We start from the raw sequence: 20,564 nt of genomic DNA on the forward strand, positions 1-20,564 counted from the left end.
CCAAATCGAGACCCCCTCCAAATTAAGAGGCTCCCTCCAAATTAAGAGGCCCCTCCCAAATTAAGAGATTCCCCCAAAATTCAGACCCCCCCCAAATTAAGAGACCCCCATCCCAAAATTCAGGGGCACCCCCTGAAAATTCAGGTCCCCCCCAAATTAAAGGAACCCCCCCCCCCCCCAAATTAATGGAGCTCCCCTCAATTCAGGGTCCCCCCCATTCCCCTCCCCCCAATAAACCACAGCAGGTTGGGGGGGGGGGGGGCAGCATTTTATTCCTAATTAACAAACCCCTCAATTGGGGGGGACATTAAATAGGGGGCGGTACAAAAGCTGGGGGTTATTTACACGGGGGGGGTAAAAAAAGGGGCAAAGGGGCCATTTGTACAAATATGGGGGGAGTGGGGGAGGGGGGGACAGGGTTTTTTGGGTGGGGGGGTGGGGGGGTTTTGTCTAAAAATAATTTAGGTCTCGGAGGTGTTTTGGGGTAAAAAAAGTGCTTTTTGGTTCCTGCCGGGGGTGCGGTGCCGCTGCTGGGGATCGGTCACCACCCGGTCTGCACCCAGCGGCGCGGGGCGGCCCCCCCGGCCTGTGCAGCCCCACCCCCCGCGCATGGCGGAACCTATAGGCGCCCTCTGACCCCAGGCGGGGGCACCTACAGCTGCTCTGAGCCCCACGGGGCTGCCCCGGGGCCCCTGTGGATCCTCGGTGCCTATAGCGACGGACCCATACGGGGCCTCTGGGTCCCCTATAGAAGCTGCTCTGTGTCCCATATGGATTCTTGTGGGCCCCTAAGGGGCCTCTGGGTCCCCTATAGAAGCTGCTCTGTGTCCCATATGGATTCTTGTGGGCCCCTATGGGGCCTCTGGGTCCCCTATAGAAGCTGCTCTGTGTCCCATATGGGTTCTTGTGGGCCCATATGGGTTCTTGTGGGCCCCTATGGGGCCTCTGGGTCCCCTATGAACACCCCCAGGGCCCTACAGAGACCCCTATGGACACCTTTGGTCCCACATCGAGGCTTCTGGCCCCTACAGACACCCCTATGGACACTGTCCCCTATAGGCACCCCTATAGATGCTGTCCCCTATAGGCACCCCTATAGATACTGTCCCCTGTAGACACCCTAAGGCTCCTCCTGATCCCACACGGACATTCCAGCCCCACAGATGGTGTCCCCAGGCATCTCAGTGTCCCCATGGGGGTGTCCCTGTCCCCAGGGGGTGTCCCAGTGTCCCCAGGGGTGTCCCAGTGTCCCCATGGGGGTGTCGCTGTCCCCAGGGGGTGTCCCCATGGCGGTGTTCCAGTGTCCCCATGGGGATGTCCCTGTCCCCAGGGGTGGCCTGCTGTCCCCACGGGGGGTGTCCCTGTCCCCATGGGGGTGTCTGTGTCCCCAGGGGTGTCTCAGTGTCCCTATGGGGGGTGTCCCTGTCCCCAGGGGGCTTGGTGTCCCCATGGGGGTGCCTCGGTGTCCCCAGGGGTCTTGGTGTCCCCAGAGGGGTGTCCCAGTGTCCCCATGGGGGTGGCCTGGGGTCCCCATGGTGGGTGTCCCGGTGTCCCCAGGGTCCCTCAGAGCTCGTCCTTGTCCCCGGTGCCGAAGATGCGGGCGAAGCGCCGGAGCTGCCGCGTCATTGGCCCCAGGGGGGTCGGTGATCCTGGGGGGGTCCCGGTGTCCCCAGGGGGGGTCCCGGTGTCCCCAGGGTCCCTCAGAGCTCGTCCTTGTCCCCGGTGCCGAAGATGCGGGCGAAGCGCCGGAGCTGCCGCGCGGCCGAGCTCGACTCCTCCTGCAGGCGCCGGTTGTTGTGCCGCAGGTTGGCGACCTCGGCCTGGAGCACCACCTTGTCCCGCTTCTCCTGGGGACAGAGGGGACAATGGGGACAGGGAGGTGACACAGATGGGCCTGGAGCACCACCTTGTCCCGCTTCTCCTGGGGACAGAGGGGACAGTGGGGACAGGGAGGTGACACAGATGGGCCTGGAGCACCACCTTGTCCCGCTTCTCCTGGGGACAGAGGGGACAGTGGGGACAGGGAGGTGACACAGATGGGCCTGGAGCACCACCTTGTCCCGCTTCTCCTGGGGACAGAGGGGACAGTGGGGACAGGGAGGTGACACAGATGGGCCTGGAGCACCACCTTGTCCCGCTTCTCCTGGGGACAGAGGGGACAATGGGGACAGGGAGGTGACACAGATGGGCCTGGAGCACCACCTTGTCCCGCTTCTCCTGGGGACAGAGGGGACAGTGGGGACAGGGAGGTGACACAGATGGGCCTGGAGCACCACCTTGTCCCGCTTCTCCTGGGGACAGAGGGGACAGTGGGGACAGGGAGGTGACACAGATGGGCCTGGAGCACCACCCTGTCCCGCTTCTCCTGGGGACACAGGGGACAGTGGGGACAGGGAGGTGACACAGATGGGCCTGGAGCACCACCTTGTCCCGCTTCTCCTGGGGACAGAGGGGACAATGGGGACACAGGAGGCAAAGGGGACAACTGGGACACAGGGGACACCCCAGGGAACGGGGAGGTGACACAGATTGGCCACCACTGCCCATCTTGTCCTGGGGTGTCAATGGGGACACTGGAGACACCACCCCCAGGGGCCAGGAGGGGACAGGGGAGGGGACGAGGGGACAGGGGAAGGGACAGGGGAAGGGACAGGGGAGGGGAGGGGACAGGAGGGGATAGGGGAGGGGACAGGGGAAGGGAGGGGACAGGAGGGGACAGGGGAAGGGAGGGGACACCGGTACCTTCTGCAGGTCGCTGTGCAGCTGCCTCAGCATGGCCTCCAGCTGGGACACCTTCCCGGGCAGGTCCAGGGGGGCACACGGGCTGTGGGGACAAACGGCAGCCCGATGTCCCCACAGTGTCACCAGTGTCCCCACAGTGTCCCCAGAGCATCCCCACAGTGTCACCCCCCCCCAACAACCAGCCCTGGACTCAAGGCGGGGACAAGGGGACAGGGCCCCGGTGTCCCCAGGGTCACCCCCATACTGAGGAGGTCCTGGCTGCGGGATGGTGGGACAAGTGTCACCAAAGTGTCCCCAGAGTGTCACCCTCCCAATGGTCAACCCTGTAGTAAAGGAGGTGACAAGACCCTGGTGTTCCCAGGGTGACCCCCCCATGGAGGAGGTACAAGGTATGGGGGGTCAAAGTGTCCCCAAAATGTCCTCAAAGTGTTCCCAAAATGTCCCCAGAGTGTCTCCAAAGTGTCCCCAAAGTGTCTTTAAAGTGTCCCCAAAGTGTCCCAAGAGTGCCCCCAAAATGTCCCCAGACTGCCCCCAAATGTCTTTAAAGTGTCCCCAAAGTGTCCTCAAAGTGTTCCCAAAGTGTCCTCGAAGTGTCCCCAGAGTGCCCCCAAAATGTCCCCAGAGTGCCCCCAAAGTGCCCCCAAATGTCCCCAGATTGCCCCCAAATGCCTTTTTAAGTGTCCCCAAAGTGTCCCCAGAGTGTCCCCCACGTCCCCCTCACCTGCCGGGGGTTCCGCCCCTCGGGGGCGTGGTCCTGTCCGGGGGGGGCGCGGGGGGGTCGCTCAGCGAGAACAGGGACACGGCGCGTTGCACTGCGCGGGAAACGCGGCTCAGCACCCCAGCACGGCTCAGCACCCCAGCACGGCTCAGGAACCCCAAAATGGGTCAGGAACCCAAAATGGGTCAGGAACCCAAAATGGGTCAGGAACCCCAACACGGGTCAGGAACCCCAAAATGGGTAAGGAACCCAAAATGGGTCAGGAACCCCAACACGGGTCAGGAACCCCAAACGGGCCAAGAACCCCAACACGGCTCAGGACCCCAACACGGCTCAGGACCCCAACACGGCTCAGGACCCCAACATCGGCAAACCACCTGAAAAAGGGTGAAATACCCAGAAAAGGGTGAAAGGGGCGGAAAAGGGGGGGCACCTTCGTAGGCCTTGGCGGCGCTGACCAGGCTGGACCACTCCAGGCCCGACGCCGTGTCCGGCAGCGGCAGCAGCAGCGGGGCACCTGGGGACACGGGACACGGTGACGTGGGACAGGGGGACATGGGGACACAGGGGACACGGTGACATGCGGAACAGGGTGACATGGGTGACATGGGGACACGGGGGACATGGGGGCACCTGGGGGACACGGGACAGGGTGACAGGGGGACATAGGGACATGGGAGAGGGTGACATGGGGACATGGGGGACACAGGACAGGGTGACACAGGAACACGGTGACACGGGAGACATGGGACAGGGTGACACGGGGACACGGGGGACAGGGTGACATGTGGGACAGGGTGACACGGGGGCACCTGGGGGACACAGGACAGGGTGACAGGGAGGGACGCGGGGTGATGGGGGGCACAGGTGGGGTGACACGGGGGGACACAGGTGACACGGGGGGACACAGGAGGACACGGGGGGACACGGCGGGGGGACACAGGGGGGTATGACGGGGGGCTGACAGTGTTGACACGGGTGGGGGCATGGGGGCTGACACAGAGGGGGACATGGGGGTGACACGGGGGGGGACACGGGGGTGACACGGGGGGGGACAACGGGGGTGACACGGGGGGGGACACGGGGTGAGGGCCCCAACCCCGGACTCACCCTTCCTGTCGGGGGGCCGGCGGTGGGGGAGGGTGCTGTGGGGGAGGGTGCTGCACGGGAAGGCGGCGCCGTCCCCGGGCGGGGGGGACGCGCTGGTGGCCCCGGGGTCACGGCGGCCCCCCCCGCACAGGCTCTCGTCCGACAGCGTGCGCTGCAGCCCCCGCTGGGACAGCACGGGGACAGCACGGGGACAATGGGCACCGGGACACGGGGGTGGCCCCAGTCCCTGTGTCCCCAGGGGTGTCCCTGTGTCCCCAGGGTTGTCCCCGTGTCCCTGTGGCTCCAAGGGTGTCCCTGCCCCCCCCATGGGTGTCCCCGTGTCTCTCGCCATGTCCCCAGGGGCGTCCCCATGTCCCCAGGGGTATCCCCATGCCTCTCTGTGTCCCCAGGGCTGTCCCCTTGTGTCCCCCGGGGGTGCCCCTGTGTCCCCAAGGGGTCCCCATGTCTCACCATGTCCCCTGGGGGTGTCCCCACGTCCCCAGGGGTGTCCTCGTGTCTCACCGTGTCCCCCAGGGCTGTCCCCACGTCCCCAGGGGTATCCCCATGTCCCCATGTCTCACCGTGCCCCTCAGGGGTGTCCCCACATCCCCCGGGGTGTCCCCATGTCCCCGTGTCTCACCGTGTCCCTCAGGGGTGTCCCCATGTCCCCAGGGGTGTCCCCATGTCCCGTGTCTCTCCGTGTCCCCCAGGGGTGTCCCCACGTCCCCAGGGGTGTCCCCATGTCCCGTGTCTCACCGTGTCCCCCGGGGGGGTCCCCGTGTCCCCGGGGGGGTCCATGTCGATGAGCCTCCTCAGCTCGGCCTCGATGTTTTTGGGGCTCCTGCGGGGGGGGCGCAGGTCGCGCAGCGACGCCCGCAGCCGCGGTTGCCCAAACACGTTCTTGGGGACGGGCACGGCCGGCCTGGGGGGGCACGGTCACCACGGCCCCCCCGGGTCACGGGGACAGCGGGGGGGCAGGGTCACCCCAGCCCCCCCATCACAGGGACAGCGGGGAGGGGGAATCAGGGTCACCCCAGCCCGCCCGAGTCACAGGGATGGGGTGCAGGGTGGGATTTGGGGTGTTGGGGCCTCCACCCCCCCCATTTTTGGGGTGTCCCCCCACTTACTTCCTGCCCTCCAGGGCCTGCAGGGGGCGCCCCCCGCCCGCGCTGCTCCTGCTTGGCACCGGTTTGGGGCCAGAAGCGGCGATTTGGGGGCCGGGGGGAGCCCGGGGGGGGTCGAACCGCGTGGTTGAACTGGGGGGGGGACACAAACACGGGTCAGTGCTGGGAACCCCAAAAATATTGGGGGGGAACCCCAAAAATGTGGGCGGGATCCCAAAAATGTGGGGGGGTTGCACTCACCTGGGGGGTTTGGGGACAGGGGGGCGGGGGGGGGCATTGGGGACAGGAACGGTTTTGGGGTCCGGGGGGGGCTCCGGGGGGGGCTCGGGGGGGTCATCGCTGCTGGAGCCGTTGCTGGAGAGGGTGGCGCTGCTGGAGCCGCTCGAGGGGGGAACGTCACCCTGGGGACACGTTGGGGACACCATGGTCACCCCGGGCGTGTCACCCCCCCCGTGTCACCCCGGTGTCACCAACAGCCCCCCCGCGCCCCTCACCTTGTGCTGTCGCCCGGGCGAGTCCCGCGGGGTCCCCGGTGGCCACCCCTGCGCTGGCACGTGCCACAGCGGCTCTGCAACGTCACCTCGGCGTCACCGCGGTGGCACCGCGAGGCCACCCCCGGCCCCAAACATCCCCCGTGTCCCCGTGTCTCACCGTGTACCCCAGGGGGCTCCCCGTGTCCCCGTGTCTCACTGTGTCCCCCGGGGGGGTCCCCGTGTCTGTGTCTCCAGGGTGTCCCCATGTCCCTGTGTCTCACCATGTCCCCCGGGGGGTTCCCTGTGTCCCCAGGGGCTCCCCGTGTCCCCATGTCTCACCGTGTCCCTCAGAGGGGTCCCTGTGTCTCACTATGTCCCCAGGGTGTCCCCGTGTCTCACCATGTCCCCCAGGGGGGTCTCCGTGTCCCCAGGGTGTCCCCATATCCCTGTGTCTCACCACATCCCCAGGGGGTGTCCCCATGTTCCCAGGGGGTGTCCCCGTGTCCCACTATGTCCCCCGGGGGGGTCCCCATTTCCCCGTGTCTGGGGACACACTGGGGCGTCCCCCGATGTCACCGTACCCGCCTTGTGCCGCTCCATCGTCCCCTCGTGGCTGCTGACGCCCCCGGACGAGCTGTCCCCGTCCTGCGGCTCTGGCTGCCACCTGCATTGGGGACAGGGGGACGTCGGCCCCAACCCGCGGCTGTCGCGCCCGTCCCGTGTCCCCGCGCGGTCACCCACCTGTAGCGGGCACAGGCGGCCGGTGACGGTGACGAGAAGCTGCCCGAGGGGGGGCGGGGGGAGCAGGAGGGCTGGGGTGTGTCGGGGAAGCTCACAGGCCTGGGGACAAAGGGACATTGGGGACAAAGGGACATTGGGGACAAAGGGACATTGGGGACCGGGCCTGGCCATGGCTCCACTGGGTTGTCACCGGCTCTGGCCTGGCCCTGTCGCTGTCCCCATCCTTTTCATCCCACCCATGTCCCTGTCCCCACCCTTGTCCCCGCCATGTTCCCCCGTGTCCCCATACCTCCTGCCGTGGGGGAGGGGCGCCTTCCCGCCCCGTTTCCCCCCCCAGTGCCACCCGCTGCTTCGGGTCGGTCCCCGCTGGCCCGGGGACGTCGGCTCTGTGTCCCCCGGCGGCTCTGCACAGCCCCGTGTCACCGAGTCCGTGTGGCCCCGTGACACTGAGTCTGCGTGGCCCCGTGACACTGAGTCCGTGTGGCCCCATGTCACCGAATCCGTGTGGCCCCGTGACACTGAGTCCGCGTGGCCCCGTGTCACCGAATCCGTGTGGCCCCGTGTCACCGAATCCGTGTGGCCCCGTGACACTGAGTCCGTGTGGCCCCGTGACACTGAGTCCGCGTGGCTCCGTGTCACCGAATCCGTGTGGCCCCGAGTCACCGGCTCCGTGTCCCCCTGCAGCTCTGCATGGCCCCGTGTCACCAGCTCCGTGTGGCCGCGTGTCACCGGCTCCGTGTCCCCCTGCGGTTCCGCGCGGCCCCGAGTCACCGTCTCCGACCAGCTCCTGCAGGTGGTGGCACCGGTGACACCAAGGTGGTGGCACTGAATGTCCCTCACCAGGACAAGGTCCCTGTGGCCCCAAACCCCCCTGGTGTCCCCAGTCTGTCCCTTGCTGGGTCTCAGTGTCCCCATGTCCTCATTCCCCAGTGTCCCCAGTCTGTCCCTTGCTGGGTTCCAGTGCCCCTGTGTCCTCATTCCCTGGTGTCCCCAGTCTGTCCCTTGCTGGGTTCCAGTGCCCCTGTGTCCTCATTCCCTGGTGTCCCCAGTCTGTCCCTTGCTGGGTCCCAAATGCATCCCTTGCTGGGTCCCAGTGTCCCCATGTCCTCATTCCCAGGTGTCCCCAGGCTGTCCCTTGCTGGGTCCCAGTGTTCCCATGTCCTCGTTTCCTGGTGTTCCCAGCCTGTCCCTTGCTGGTGTCCCCAGTCTGCCCCTTTCTGGGTTCCAGTGTCCCCAGCCTGTCCCTTGCCAGGGCCCATGTCCCCACGTCCCCATCGCCCCCGTGTCCCCACCTGCGGGGGGTCCCGTCGTCGTGGGGGGGCAGCAGCAGCACGGTGACGGTGACGGACGTCCTCAGCAGGTCGATCATCTGCTCGTGCGTCATGGTCACCAGGGCCACCTTGCAGACGTCGAGCAGGCGCGAGCCGGGCCGGAGCCCGCTCTGCCAGGCGAAGCCGTACGGCTCCACCTCGGCCACAGTGCCCGCGCTGCGCACGTGGAAGCCCAGCTGGCCCAGCCCATTGCGCCGCAGCGGCAGCTCCAGCGCCGCCACGCCCGGCGTCGTCACCTGCGGACCGAGCACCCTGAGGTCCCGTCCCCACCCCCGTGTCCCCGTCCCCACCCTGAGCCAGCCCACAATGTCCCTGACGTCCCTGTCCCCGTCCCATGATGTCCCAGACATCCCCATCCCCTCCATGTCCCCAATGTCCCCATCCCCACCATGTCCCAGTCACCACTCCTCCGTGTCCCCATCCCCACCCTGAGCCAGCCCACGATGTCCCTGATGTCTCTGTCCTCATCCCACGATGTCCCCGACATCCCCATCCCCTCCATGTCCCTGTCCCCCACCACTCCATGTCCCCATCCCCACCCTGAGCTGGCCCACAATGTCCCTGACGTCCCTGTCCCCATCCCACAATGGCCCCGACATCCCCATCCCCACCTTGAGCCACCCCACGATGTCCCTAACGTCCCCATCCCCACAATGTCCCTTGTGTCCCTGTTCACCATCCCACCCCGTCCCATGTCCCCATCCCCACCTTGAGCTGCGCCACGATGTCCCTGACGTCCCCATCCCCACAACATCCCCATCCCCACCTTGAGCTGCCCCACGATGTCCCTGACGTCCCCATCCCCACAGCGTCCCCGTCCCCACCTTGAGCCGCGCCACGATGTCTCTGACGTCGTGCTCGGGCGCCCGCAGCGCCACGTGGTCTCCGCGCCCGTGGAAGATGCGCAGCTCGGCGCCGTCGGCCGCCCAGCCCAGCACGTCCCCGCAGAAGCAGTTGAACGCCACCTCCTTGGCCAGCACGTCCACCAGCACCACGAACTCGTTGGACACCCCCAGCACGCAGGGGACGTCGGCGCCGCGGGCGAAGTCGCGGGCGGCCACGCGCCAGGCGACGGCTCCGGTGCTGTCCCGCTCGGCGCCCGCGCGCGCCCGCGTCTTCTCGCGCCGCTTGGAGGCCAAGGACATGAGGTTGAACTTGGCGCCCGAGTCCAGGCCGGCGCCGGAGCCGCAGCTCTGGGCCAGCTCGCGCAGGTACTCCTGGCGCGTGCGCGTGGCCATGGTGCGGAACTTGGCCGACTTGTGCGCCGCGTGCTCGCCGTTGATGGCCTTGGCCAGCAGGAAGGCGCGGAACGCCGCGCACTTGCGGAAGGTGACGCCGGCGGGGATGGCGGGGCCGAAGGGGGGGACGTCCTTGGACCTGGTGACGGCCACGCTGCAGGGGACAGGAGGAAAAGGTCCTGAGGATCACTGAGTCCAACCGCACGTCCCCGCAGACCGTGTCCTAGCGCCCGTGTCCCCAAGTGGAACCTCTCCATGACTTCTGGACCCCCCGGGGTGGTGACAACGCACTTGGAGCGGACAAAGGGACAAGATGGGGTGACAAAATCAGACAGACGGGGGATTATTGAGGCTGGGAAAGAGCTTGAGCATCATTGACTCCAACTGGACGCTGCCACAGTGTCCCAGCACCGAACGGTGTCCCCAGGTGCCACCTCCTCTCCATGACTTCTGGAGCCCCAGGGGTGGTGACAACGCACTTGGAGTGGACAAAGAGACAAGATGGGGCAATAAAACCAGAGATGTGGGATTATTGAGGCTGGGAAAGGTCCTGAGGATCATGGACTCCAACCACATGCTACCAAGTCCCCAACAGACCATGTCCCAGCACTGAATGGTGTCCCCCAGTGCCACCTCTCCATGACTTCTGGTCCCACAGGGGTGGTGACAACCACTCTTGGAGTGGACAAAGGGACAAGATGGGGTGATAAAACCAGAGAGACGTGGGATTATTGAGGCTGGGCAAGACCTGGAGGGCCGAGCCCAACCGCGAACGCGACGCCCCCGCGGCCCCCTGACCGCGTCCGCGAGGCCCCGGTGCCGCCCCCACCTGTAGCGCACGCGGTCGGTGCAGGGCTGGTGCGCGCGCACGATGATGAACACGTGCTGGAAGTGCGAGCGCACGCTCTGCGGCGTGAAGGGCAGCGCGCCCGGCTCCTGGAAGACGATGGTGACGATGTCGTTGCCGATGTGGCGCTTGCGCAGCAGCTGGGGGGGACAAGGGGGGGCGGTGAGGGCCAGGAGCACAGGGAGGGGGGGAAGAGGGCGGATTTGGGGGGGTCTACCTGCTGGCGGTTGTTGGGGGTGTAGGGCAGCATGGTGGAGACGTGGAACATGATCTCGTAGTCCTGGTACGTGGTGTAGAGCGAGTGGGTGCCCGTGGAGTCGGCTGGAAAAGGGGGGGCTTGAGGGGAGAGCTGCAGGGGACAGCCCAAGGGGACAGGGGACACCCTAAGGGGACAAGGGACACCCCAAAGGACAAGGGACGCCCCAAGAGGACAAGGGACACCCCAAAGGACAAAGGACAGCCCAAGGGGACAAGGGAGACCCCAAGGGGACAAGGGACACACCCAGGAGGACAAGGGACAGCCCAAAGGACTAGGGACACCCGCAAGAGGACAAGGCACACCCCAAAGGACAAGGGACAGGCCCAAGGGGACAAGGGACACCCCAAAGGACAAGGGACAGCCCCAAGGGACATGGGGACACTCCCAAGGGACACGGGACACCCGCAAGGACATGAGACACCCCCAAGAGGCCCGGGTCCCCCCGCGCCGTGACTCACTCTTGGTGTCCAGCTGCGCTGCGTACTTGGGGAAGGCCCGGAGCGGCACCTTCTCGCCCAGCAGCGCCAGGAACTCCTCGAAGGGCGGCGCGGCCAGCTCGTTGTTGTACATCTCCTCCTCCGAGCCCTGCCCGGCGCGGCAGTACAGCACCCCCACCTTGTGCCGCCGGCACAGCTGCCGGCGCAACCGACACAGAGGTGTGGGCGTGGGTACATGGACACACACGTGGGTACACACACACACACACATGTATGCACACACACACACACACACACACACACCCCGACACAGAGGTGTGGGCGTGGGTACACGGACACACACGTGGGTACACACACACACACACGTATGCACACACACACACACGCACACACACACACACACCAACACAGAGGTGTGGGCGTGGGTACACGGACACACACGTGGGTACACACACACACACACGTATGCACACACACACACACGCACACACACACACACACCAACACAGAGGTGTGGGCGTGGGTACACGGACACACACGTGGGTACACACACACGTATGCACACACACACATGCACGCACACCGACACAGAGGTGTGGGCATGGGTACACGGACACACACGTGGGTACACGGACACACACACGCACACACACACACATGTACGCACACACACACACATGTACGCACACACACACACACGTACGCACACGGACACAGAGAGGTATGGGCATGGGTACACGGACACACACGTGGGTACACGGACACACACACGCACGCACACACACGTATGCACACACACACACACACATGTATGCACACCGACAGAGAGGTATGGGCACGGGTACACGGACACACACGCGCACACACACACACACACACAAACATACGCACACCGACACAGACAGGTATGGGTACACAGACAGACACACACATGTACGTACACACACACACACACATGTACGTACACACACACACACACATGTACGTACACACACACACACACACACGTACGCACACCGACAGAGAAGTATGGGTACACAGACACACACATGTACGCACACACGTATGCACACCGACAGAGAGGTACGGGTACACAGACACACAGATGTACACACACACGCACACATACGTACACACACACACACACACACATACGTACACACACACACACACACACACACACACGTGTACATACACAGACACACTGGCCCCTGCCCTCTGCACGCCCTTCTCCAGACCACTGGCCCTTGTCCTCTTGGGGCTGGCCCTTGTCCCCTTGGGGTCTCCCTTGTCCTTTGGGGGCATCCCGTGTCACTTGGGGTTTCCCTTGTCCCCTTGGGAGTGTCCCTTGTCCTGTTGGAGCTGGCCCTTGTCCTTCTGGGGCTCGCCCTTGTCCCCTTGGGGTCTCCCTTGTCCTTTGGGGTGTCCCTTGTCCTTTGGGGTGTCCCCTGTCCCCTTGGGCTGTCCCCTGCAGCTCTCCCCTCAAGCCCCCCCTTTTCCAGCCGACTCCACGGGCACGCACTCGCTCTACACCACGTACCAGGACTACGAGATCATGTTCCACATCTCCACCATGCTGCCCTACACCCCCAACAACCGCCAGCAGGTAGACCCCCCCAAATCCGCCCTCTTCCCCCCCTCCCTGTGCTCCTGGCCCTCACCGCCCCCCCTTGTCCCCCCCAGCTGCTGCGCAAGCGCCACATCGGCAACGACATCGTCACCATCGTCTTCCAGGAGCCGGGCGCGCTGCCCTTCACGCCGCAGAGCGTGCGCTCGCACTTCCAGCACGTGTTCATCATCGTGCGCGCGCACCAGCCCTGCACCGACCGCGTGCGCTACAGGTGGGGGCGGCACCGGGGCCTCGCGGACGCGGTCAGGGGGCCGCGCCGTGGGGGCCGCGGGGGCGTCGCGTTCGCGGTTGGGCTCGGCCCTCCAGGTCTTGCCCAGCCTCACTAACCCCCATCTCGCTGGGGTCCCCGGTGTCCCCCTGGGGTCACAATAACCCCCGCCTCACGGTGTCCCCCCGGGGTCACTCACCCCCTGCTCGTCCAGCTTGAGCAACTGCTCGGGCACGCGGGGGCCGCCAGGCGCCAGGCGCAGGCACTGGGGGTTCAGCTCCGGCACCACGTGCTCCAGGACGTCGCGCAGCGGGAGCCCCCGCGGCGTCCCCGCCTTGGTGGCCGTGGGGGTGGCGTCCTCCAGGATGGAGCCGCGCAGGGTGACGAGCTGAGGCACAGGGGGACGCTGGAGGACCCCCCGTGTCCTCCCAGCAGGGAGCGGTGTGGGGTGACAGGGAGACAAGGGGGTGACAAGGGGACAGGAGGTGTCCCTGCACGGTGTGTGTGGGGTGACAAAGGGACAGGGGGTGTCCCCCACCAGGGTCTCCCAGGCAGGAGCGGTGTGGGGTGACAAGGGGACAGGGGGTGACAGGGGGTGTCCTCCCCCGCTGAGCAGTGTGGGGTGACAAGGGGACAGGTGTGTCCCTGTGCGGGGTGTGTGTGGGGCGACAGGGACAGGGGTGTCCCCGCACGGTGTGTGTGGGGGGACAAGGGGTGACAGGGGTGTCCCCGCGCGGTGTGTGTGGGGCGACAAGGGGTGACAGGGGTGTCCCCGCGCGGTGTGTGTGGGGTGACAAGGGGTGACAGGGGTGTCCCCGCGCGGTGTGTGTGGGGTGACAAGAGGTGACAGGGGTGTCCCCGGTACCTCGCTGGTGCGGACGATGAGCCGGTACTGGTACTGGGGGCCGTGGTCCTTGTGGTCCTCCAGCCGCTCGCGCCGCACGCTGACGGCAACCGGGCCCAGCTTGTCGTCAATGCCGAAGTAGTTGGAGTGCTCTGGGGACACAGGGGACAACGGGGGACAATGGGGGGACATGGGGGGCAAAGTGCTCTGGGGGACGTTGGGGACAATGGGGGACATAGTGCTCTGGGGGGACATGGGGGACAATGGGGACAATGGGGGACATAGTGCTCTGGGGACACGGGGGACAATGGGGGACAAAGTGCTCTGGGGGACATTGGGGACAATGGGGGACATAGTGCTCTGGGGGGACATGGGGGACAATGGGGGACATAGTGCTCTGGGGAGACACAGGGGACATTGGGGACAATGGGGGGACATGGGGGCATGAGGAGGTAGGAGGTGTTGGGGGACAGAGGGGACACGGAGGTGGTGTTGGGGGGACAGAGGGGACATGGGGGGCACACAGAGGGTGTGGGGGGGACAGGGGGGCATTGGGGGCATGTGGAGGCATTTGGGGGACACCAGAGGTGTCGCTGTGCCCTTTCCAGAAGTCCAGAGTCGGGTGCCCCCAACCCCCCCCATTTTACCAGGGGGGCCTCTAAGACTCATCCGCGCCCCCCGGCGCCGCGGGGGCCCCGAGCGTGGCCGCGCTACCTTTGCCGTGGAAGTAGTCGCGGTAGTAGCGCGCGCCCAGGTCCACGTGCTCCACGCTGAAGTGCCGCAGGCGCTCGGGGTCGCGCTGCAGCTCCTTGGGCACCTCCAGCACCGAGACGCCGGCGTTGGTGGGGTGCACGGCCAGGGGGGGCTCCGGCGCCCCCCCCTCGGCGCCGGGGAACCCCCCGGGGGCCGGCGCGGCGCTGCGGGCGAAGCTGAGGTCGCGCTCGGCGGCGCCGCCGATCTCGTTGCGGAAGTGGGGGCAGCTGAGCAGCAGCTCGTTGCTGGTGTCGTCGCCGCCGTCGTGCTCCAGGTTCTCCTTGCGGTTCAGGTCCTCGGCGGCGCCGAACGCCGGCTCCGGCTGCCCCCAGCCAGCGGCGCGGCCGGTGGCGGCGGAGGCGGCCGAGGCGCCGGTGGTGGTGTTGCGGCGCTGCGCCAGCGCCGCGCGGTTCAGCGCCACGGCGTCCAGGTCGAACAGCAGGCTCTGCGCGTCGTAGTGGGCAAAGCCGCGCCGGCACACCCAGCCCGGCTCCGGCGCCCGTGGCTCCTCCGTCTCTTTGCCCGTTTCGCCGTCGCCGCGGCTGCTGCGGAGCTTCTTGAAGATGGACTCGCCGGCCGCGTCGCCCTTGGGGCACCTGCGCCGCGCTTTCTCCTTGGGGTCGTCGCGGGGGCCGTTGCGGCTCTCGGGTTTGGCGGCGGGGAGCGGCGCGGACCCGGCGTCGCCGGGGCGCTCCGGCGTGGCGGGCCGGCCGCGCGGCTTCTCGGTGCGGAACTGGTTGAGCATGTCGAAGAAGCTCTGCTCCGAGATGCCCTGCGCGTCGATGGACGAGGTGCTGCCGTACTCGCGGAACAGCGCCGCGTTCCCCCCCAGTTTGGCGCCGCGCGGCTCCGCTGGCTCCTCGGGGTCGCACTCGCTCAGCGTCACCTCGCTGCTGCTGCGGTGCCGGAGCGGCGAGAGCCCCCGCGCTGGCGAGCGCGGCCACCAGCCCTCCTGGAACTCCACGTCCTTGGAGCGGCGCCGTGCCAGCCGGTGAAGCGCCTTGAACCCCGCCACGCCGGCGAGCGGCGCCGGGGGGGCCGCGCGGGGACAGGCGGTGTCGCGGTGCGTGGCGCCGGGGGGGTCCTTGGCGGCGTCCCGCTTCGGGGGCCAGTCGGCGATGCGGGCGCGCACCCCCATTTTGGGCACGGGGGGCGCGGGGCGCTGGGCGGCGTCGCCGTTGTGGCCCCAGGGCGCGGTGGCGTCGCCGTCGTGCCGCGCGGGGCGCTGGGAGCTCATGGTGCGGCGGGGGGGTCACGCATGGCGCGGGGCGGGGCGGGGGTGCCGGGGACGCCGCCGCCGGTGCCGCATGGCGCTGAGCGGAGTCACACGGCGCTGAGCAGAGTCACATGGTGCTGAGCGGTGTCACCGCGTCGCCGTCACTGCGTCGCTGGCCTGTGGGGGGAGCAGAGGGTCAGGGGAGGATTTCGGGGACCTCTCGGCGACGCGGGGGGGTTTTGGGAGAACCACAGGCTGGTTTGGGGGGAAAAAGACCATAAATGGTCCATTTTGAGCACATCAGGTGACTCAAAGCCCTGTTGAACTTGACCCTGAAGCCTCCCAGCTCCCCACCCCCATTGTAACAAAGCCCTGGGTGGTCGGGGGCCACGGGGACTCGGACTCATTGAGGATCCTCATGAACAGGTGGACATGGATCCATTGAGGATCCTCATGAACAGGTGGACGTGGATCCATTGAAGATCCTCAGGTCATCTTGGAACATGTGAATGTGGATCCATTGAGGATCCTCGGGTCATCTTGGAAGACGTGGATATGGATCCATTGAGGATCCTCATGAACACGTGGACTCGGATCCATTGAGGTTCCTCATGAACACGTGGACTCGGATCCATTGAGGTTCCCCATGAACACATGGACTCGGATCCATTGAGGTTCCCCATGAACACGTGGACTCAGATCCATTGAGGATCCCCATGAACACGTGGACTCAGATCCATTGAGGATCCCCATGAACACGTGGACGTGGATCCATTGAGGTTCCTCATGAACACATGGACTCGGATCCATTGAGGTTCCCCATGAACACATGGACTCGGATCCATTGAGGATCTTCATGAACACGTGGACTCGGATCCATTGAGGTTCCTCATGAACACGTGGACTCGGATCCATTGAGGTTCCCCATGAACACGTGGACGTGGATCCATTGAGGATCCCCATGAACACGTGGACTCGGATCCATTGAGGTTCCCCATGAACACGTGGACTCGGATCCATTGAGGTTCCCCATGAACACGTGGACGTGGATCCATTGAGGATCCCCATGAACACGTGGACTCGGATCCATTGAGGTTCCTCATGAACACGTGGACTCGGATCCATTGAGGTTCCCCATGAACACGTGGACGTGGATCCATTGAGGATCCCCATGAACACGTGGACTCGGATCCATTGAGGTTCCCCATGAACACGTGGACGTGGATCCATGGAGGTTCCCCATGAACACGTGGACGTGGATCCATTGAGGATCCTCATGAACACGTGGACTCGGATCCATTGAGGTTCCCCATGAACACGTGGACGTGGATCCATTGAGGTTCCCCATGAACACGTGGACTCGGATCCATTGAGGATCCTCATGAACACGTGGATGTGGATCCATTGAGGTTCCCCATGAACACGTGGACTCGGATCCATTGAGGATCCTCATGAACACGTGGATTCTGCTCCGTTGAGGTTCCTCAGGTGCCCTTGACCTTGACCTCCCCCTTGGCCCCACACGTCTGGTCCCTTGAGGTCCATGGGACCCCCCTTTTCCAGCCCCATTTTGGGGACAGACAGACGCGTCCACCCGTCTGCGCTCGGCATTAACCGCCCCCCCCACCCCGTCCGGCGCCCGCTTAATACCCGCTAATTACTAATTACTCATTAAGCCGCTAAGGTCACATCTGTCGGGGCGTTAAATCAATACCTGGGAGCCTTAATTAAACGCGGCCTAACGAGCGGGTCTTGGAGGTTCAATGGCTTTTTGGGGTAAAAAAGCCACATTTTGGGGACATCGAGCTCCCTCCCCAGCTCCTCGAAGTTCGCCATTTATGCACAGAACACAAGTTTTCCCCTTTATTCCCAACCCCCTCCTCCGAATTACCCCAATTTGGGTTAAAATCCAGCAGTGAGGGGAGAAATAACCAGATTTGGGGATTTAGACCCAAAAGGGGGCCCGAGCGGGGGGGCTGGGGACCCCGAGGGGGAATCTTTGTGTTCATTAAAAACCCCAAACCGCCCCGTTTTAATCCCTCCTGGGATAATCTTGGTTACCCTCACTGGCCGGAGGAGGAAGATGAAGATGATGATGATGATGATGATGAAGATGATGATGATGATGAAGAAGATGAAGATGAAGCAGTGGGGGGGGTCGGACCCCCTGGGACACCCAATTCCAGGGGTTTTCAACCCAAAAACGCAGTGTAAACCCCCTCCGGGTGTTTCTCTCCCCGCAAGAAGACCCAAAATCGGGCTTTTTCAACCCAAATCGGAGCCTCGATCCGCACCGATCCGCACCGGCCTCGGCCCTTCCGCACTAACGAGGGCGGGTTAATTATTAACCGGGAGCCTTGGGTAAATTAAGCGACGCATTTAACTCTTCCTGCACCAGAAATCGTCCCAATCTGCTGCTTCCTAATTAAAAACAACGACCCTCCGAGCACCCGCTTGACCCCAAATCTGATGGAAATGGCCCCAAAACTCCCTGCGACGCTTCCCGGGCTCTTTTTGGGGTGAAACTGCCCCAAAAAAGTCCACGTGAAATCCAAAACCGATGGCCGAGGCGGGGGAGGAATCAGTGGAGTAATTAACGAAGATGTTGGCAACTTTGCGCTTAATTAGGGAGCAATGAAAGCCAAATAATCCCCATAACCGGGCGACAAAAACGTCGTTAAGGTAAAGGGGAAAAACAGGGGGATAAACAGCGACGGGGACCTCGATCCGCTCGTTATCTGCTGGAGACGCTTAATTAGCGCTAATCAAACACAACACGGCCATAAACGGGGCCAAACTCCTACCTGCCTGCCGGGGGAGGCGCCCACCACAATGTTCCGCCTTTTTTCCCCAAAAACCAGCGATTTGGCACCAAGTTATGGTCGGGTGGGACGTTCCTTACCGGGGGTGGGGGATGGCGCCGAGTTTGGGGAGAAATCCTGCGGAAAAGGGCAAAAAAATAGAGATTATTGCAGGTTCTGCATTGAGCGGAATGGCCGGTAAAACAGGGTGAAAACGGCATTTCCGGGCGCTTAAAAAAGTGGAAGAAAACAGTGAATTTGTGGGTTTTTTGGGGAGGGGGGTTAAGTGGTAGAAATGGCTAAAAAATGGTTAAAAAATAACCCAAAAAACGCCAAAATTGAGGAGATAAAGGCGGCGGGAGCTGCTCCCCGGGCAAGCGCCGACCTGCAGGGCCGGGCGGGAACGCCGCGGAGCCCCAAAACAACCGAAAACCGGCTTTTCGCCCCAAAACCAGCACAGAATGGTGGCGGCAAACATACAGGAAATGGGGGCTTTTAGCGGTTTAATTAATGGGGAAGTTGGGGTCCCCCCCAAATGGGTCAATAAACCAACAACGCGTTGGGGGGGGCACGGAGCTCGTCAGCCGCTCCTCATTAGCGGCGCCTCGTTAACGAACAGGCCGCACAAATAGGTCAGGACGCCGGGGGTTTAATTAAAGAGGCGCCGGGGAGGGCTCCGCAGCAGCGTTTTGGGGGAAAACGGGGGAAATCGGGGGTGTCCCCCCCCAGCTCATTTGCGTCATTTCTCAATCAGTGATGGTGTTTAATTGCTGCCCGACCTCGGGGTTTTGCTCAGGGAGGGGTTTATTTTGGGTTATTATTTCCCACACCGGCGCAGGCTCCCCCCCCTAAAAAACCCAATTTAACCCCAAATCAGCCCAATAAACCCCGCTTTTGGGATCTGTGCGTCCCCCACAATAATCACTGTGTTTATCATTATTTGTAGTCACTTCCCAGCAGGAAAATCCCCCCCCCCCCATCCCAAAATACAACCACTGGGCCCCCCCAGCCGCTCTCCCGGTCCCGCACCCCAAAAGCCCCGTTTTCCCCCCAATTTGGGGTTGGGGGGTACCTGTCAGAGCGGGGACACCGCAGCTCGCGACACAAGCGCTGGGGGGGAATCACAAAACATCAATGAATGGGAAGGAGCTGGGGAGCAAATTAATGAGGGGAAGAACTCAGCACAACCCGCAGGGGACAAACGGCCAAGTGTGTGTGTCCCCCCCCACGAATGAGGCCAGGCAGGGGGGGCATAAGGGAGTGACTCCCCCCCAATTTGCCTGCTCCCCAAAGGAGGGGTTTCACAGCCCCCCCATCACACAGAAACTGCCCCACAAAGAAAGGGGGGGACACACACAGCCCCCCCCAGGGGTGAGACGCCCCAAATGTACCAACCCCCCCCCCAAATCCCCAGGACCCCCCCCAAGTTCCTTCTCCCCACTCCCCCAAAGTCCACAAGGCCCCAGGACCCCCCAGGTTCCCCCGGGACCCCCTAAGGTCCCCGGAACCTCTAAGGTCCCCCGGGACCCCCCCCAGGCTCCAGGACCCCCAAGCTCCCCCCGCAAGGCTCCAGGACCCCCCAAGTTCCCCCAGGACCCCCCAAAATCCCCCGGGACCCCCCAAGTTCCCCCCAAGGCCCCAGGACCCCCCACGTTCCCCCCGAGGCCCAGGACCCCCCGCGCGGGGGCCGCCGGGAGCTGTAGTTCCCCCCTCCCCCCCAGGCCCCAGCCCGTACCCGGAACTACAACTCCCGTGGCCGCCCCGGGGGCGCAGGAAGCGGGGAGCAGCCCGAGCCCGCCGGGGACCCTCCCTCCCGCCTCCCGCCGCCCGCCAGGCCCCACGCCAGGCCCAGGCCCCACGGCGCCAGGCCCGGGCCCGCCCTGGCGGGAGCGCGGGGCAGCGGAGCCCCGATCCCCGTCCGTACCCCCCGGCGCCGCGGGGGAGACTGAGCCGGCGGGGGGGGGGGGGGGGGGGGGGGGTCACTCACCCGGCGGCGCGAGGGCGCGGGCCAATCGGGGGGCGGCGGAACGGCGCGAGGGCAGCCCCGCGGCCGGCGCGCGCGGCGGCGGGCGGGCGGGAGGGGCAGCGAGGGGGCGGGGCTTGGAGGGAGGGG

At 64.9% G+C, this 20,564-nt stretch overlaps 1 protein-coding gene across 1 annotated transcript; it reads right to left on the reverse strand.

Moving 5' to 3' along the window:
- Positions 1-1,700: 1,700 nt before the first annotated feature.
- On the reverse strand, positions 1,701-19,600 carry SIPA1L3 (signal induced proliferation associated 1 like 3). The gene is made up of 22 exons (XM_065859457.2): positions 19,524-19,600; positions 18,455-18,589; positions 14,396-15,827; positions 13,703-13,833; positions 13,037-13,225; positions 11,021-11,195; positions 10,521-10,624; positions 10,286-10,443; positions 9,043-9,610; positions 8,180-8,454; positions 7,177-7,674; positions 6,888-6,986; positions 6,728-6,810; positions 6,168-6,241; positions 5,914-6,074; positions 5,677-5,805; positions 5,306-5,471; positions 4,571-4,733; positions 3,894-3,977; positions 3,464-3,554; positions 2,743-2,824; positions 1,701-1,847 (listed from the first exon to the last, which is right to left on the reverse strand). Exons 3-22 carry the CDS (start codon positions 15,669-15,671, stop codon positions 1,701-1,703), a joined length of 4,653 nt encoding a protein of 1,550 aa, XP_065715529.2. The 5' UTR covers positions 15,672-15,827; positions 18,455-18,589; positions 19,524-19,600.
- Positions 19,601-20,564: the final 964 nt, after the last annotated feature.

The sequence above is a fragment of the Patagioenas fasciata genome, chromosome 33 (assembly GCF_037038585.1).
Source record: "Patagioenas fasciata isolate bPatFas1 chromosome 33, bPatFas1.hap1, whole genome shotgun sequence".
In the NCBI taxonomy this organism is placed as follows: domain Eukaryota; kingdom Metazoa; phylum Chordata; class Aves; order Columbiformes; family Columbidae; genus Patagioenas; species Patagioenas fasciata.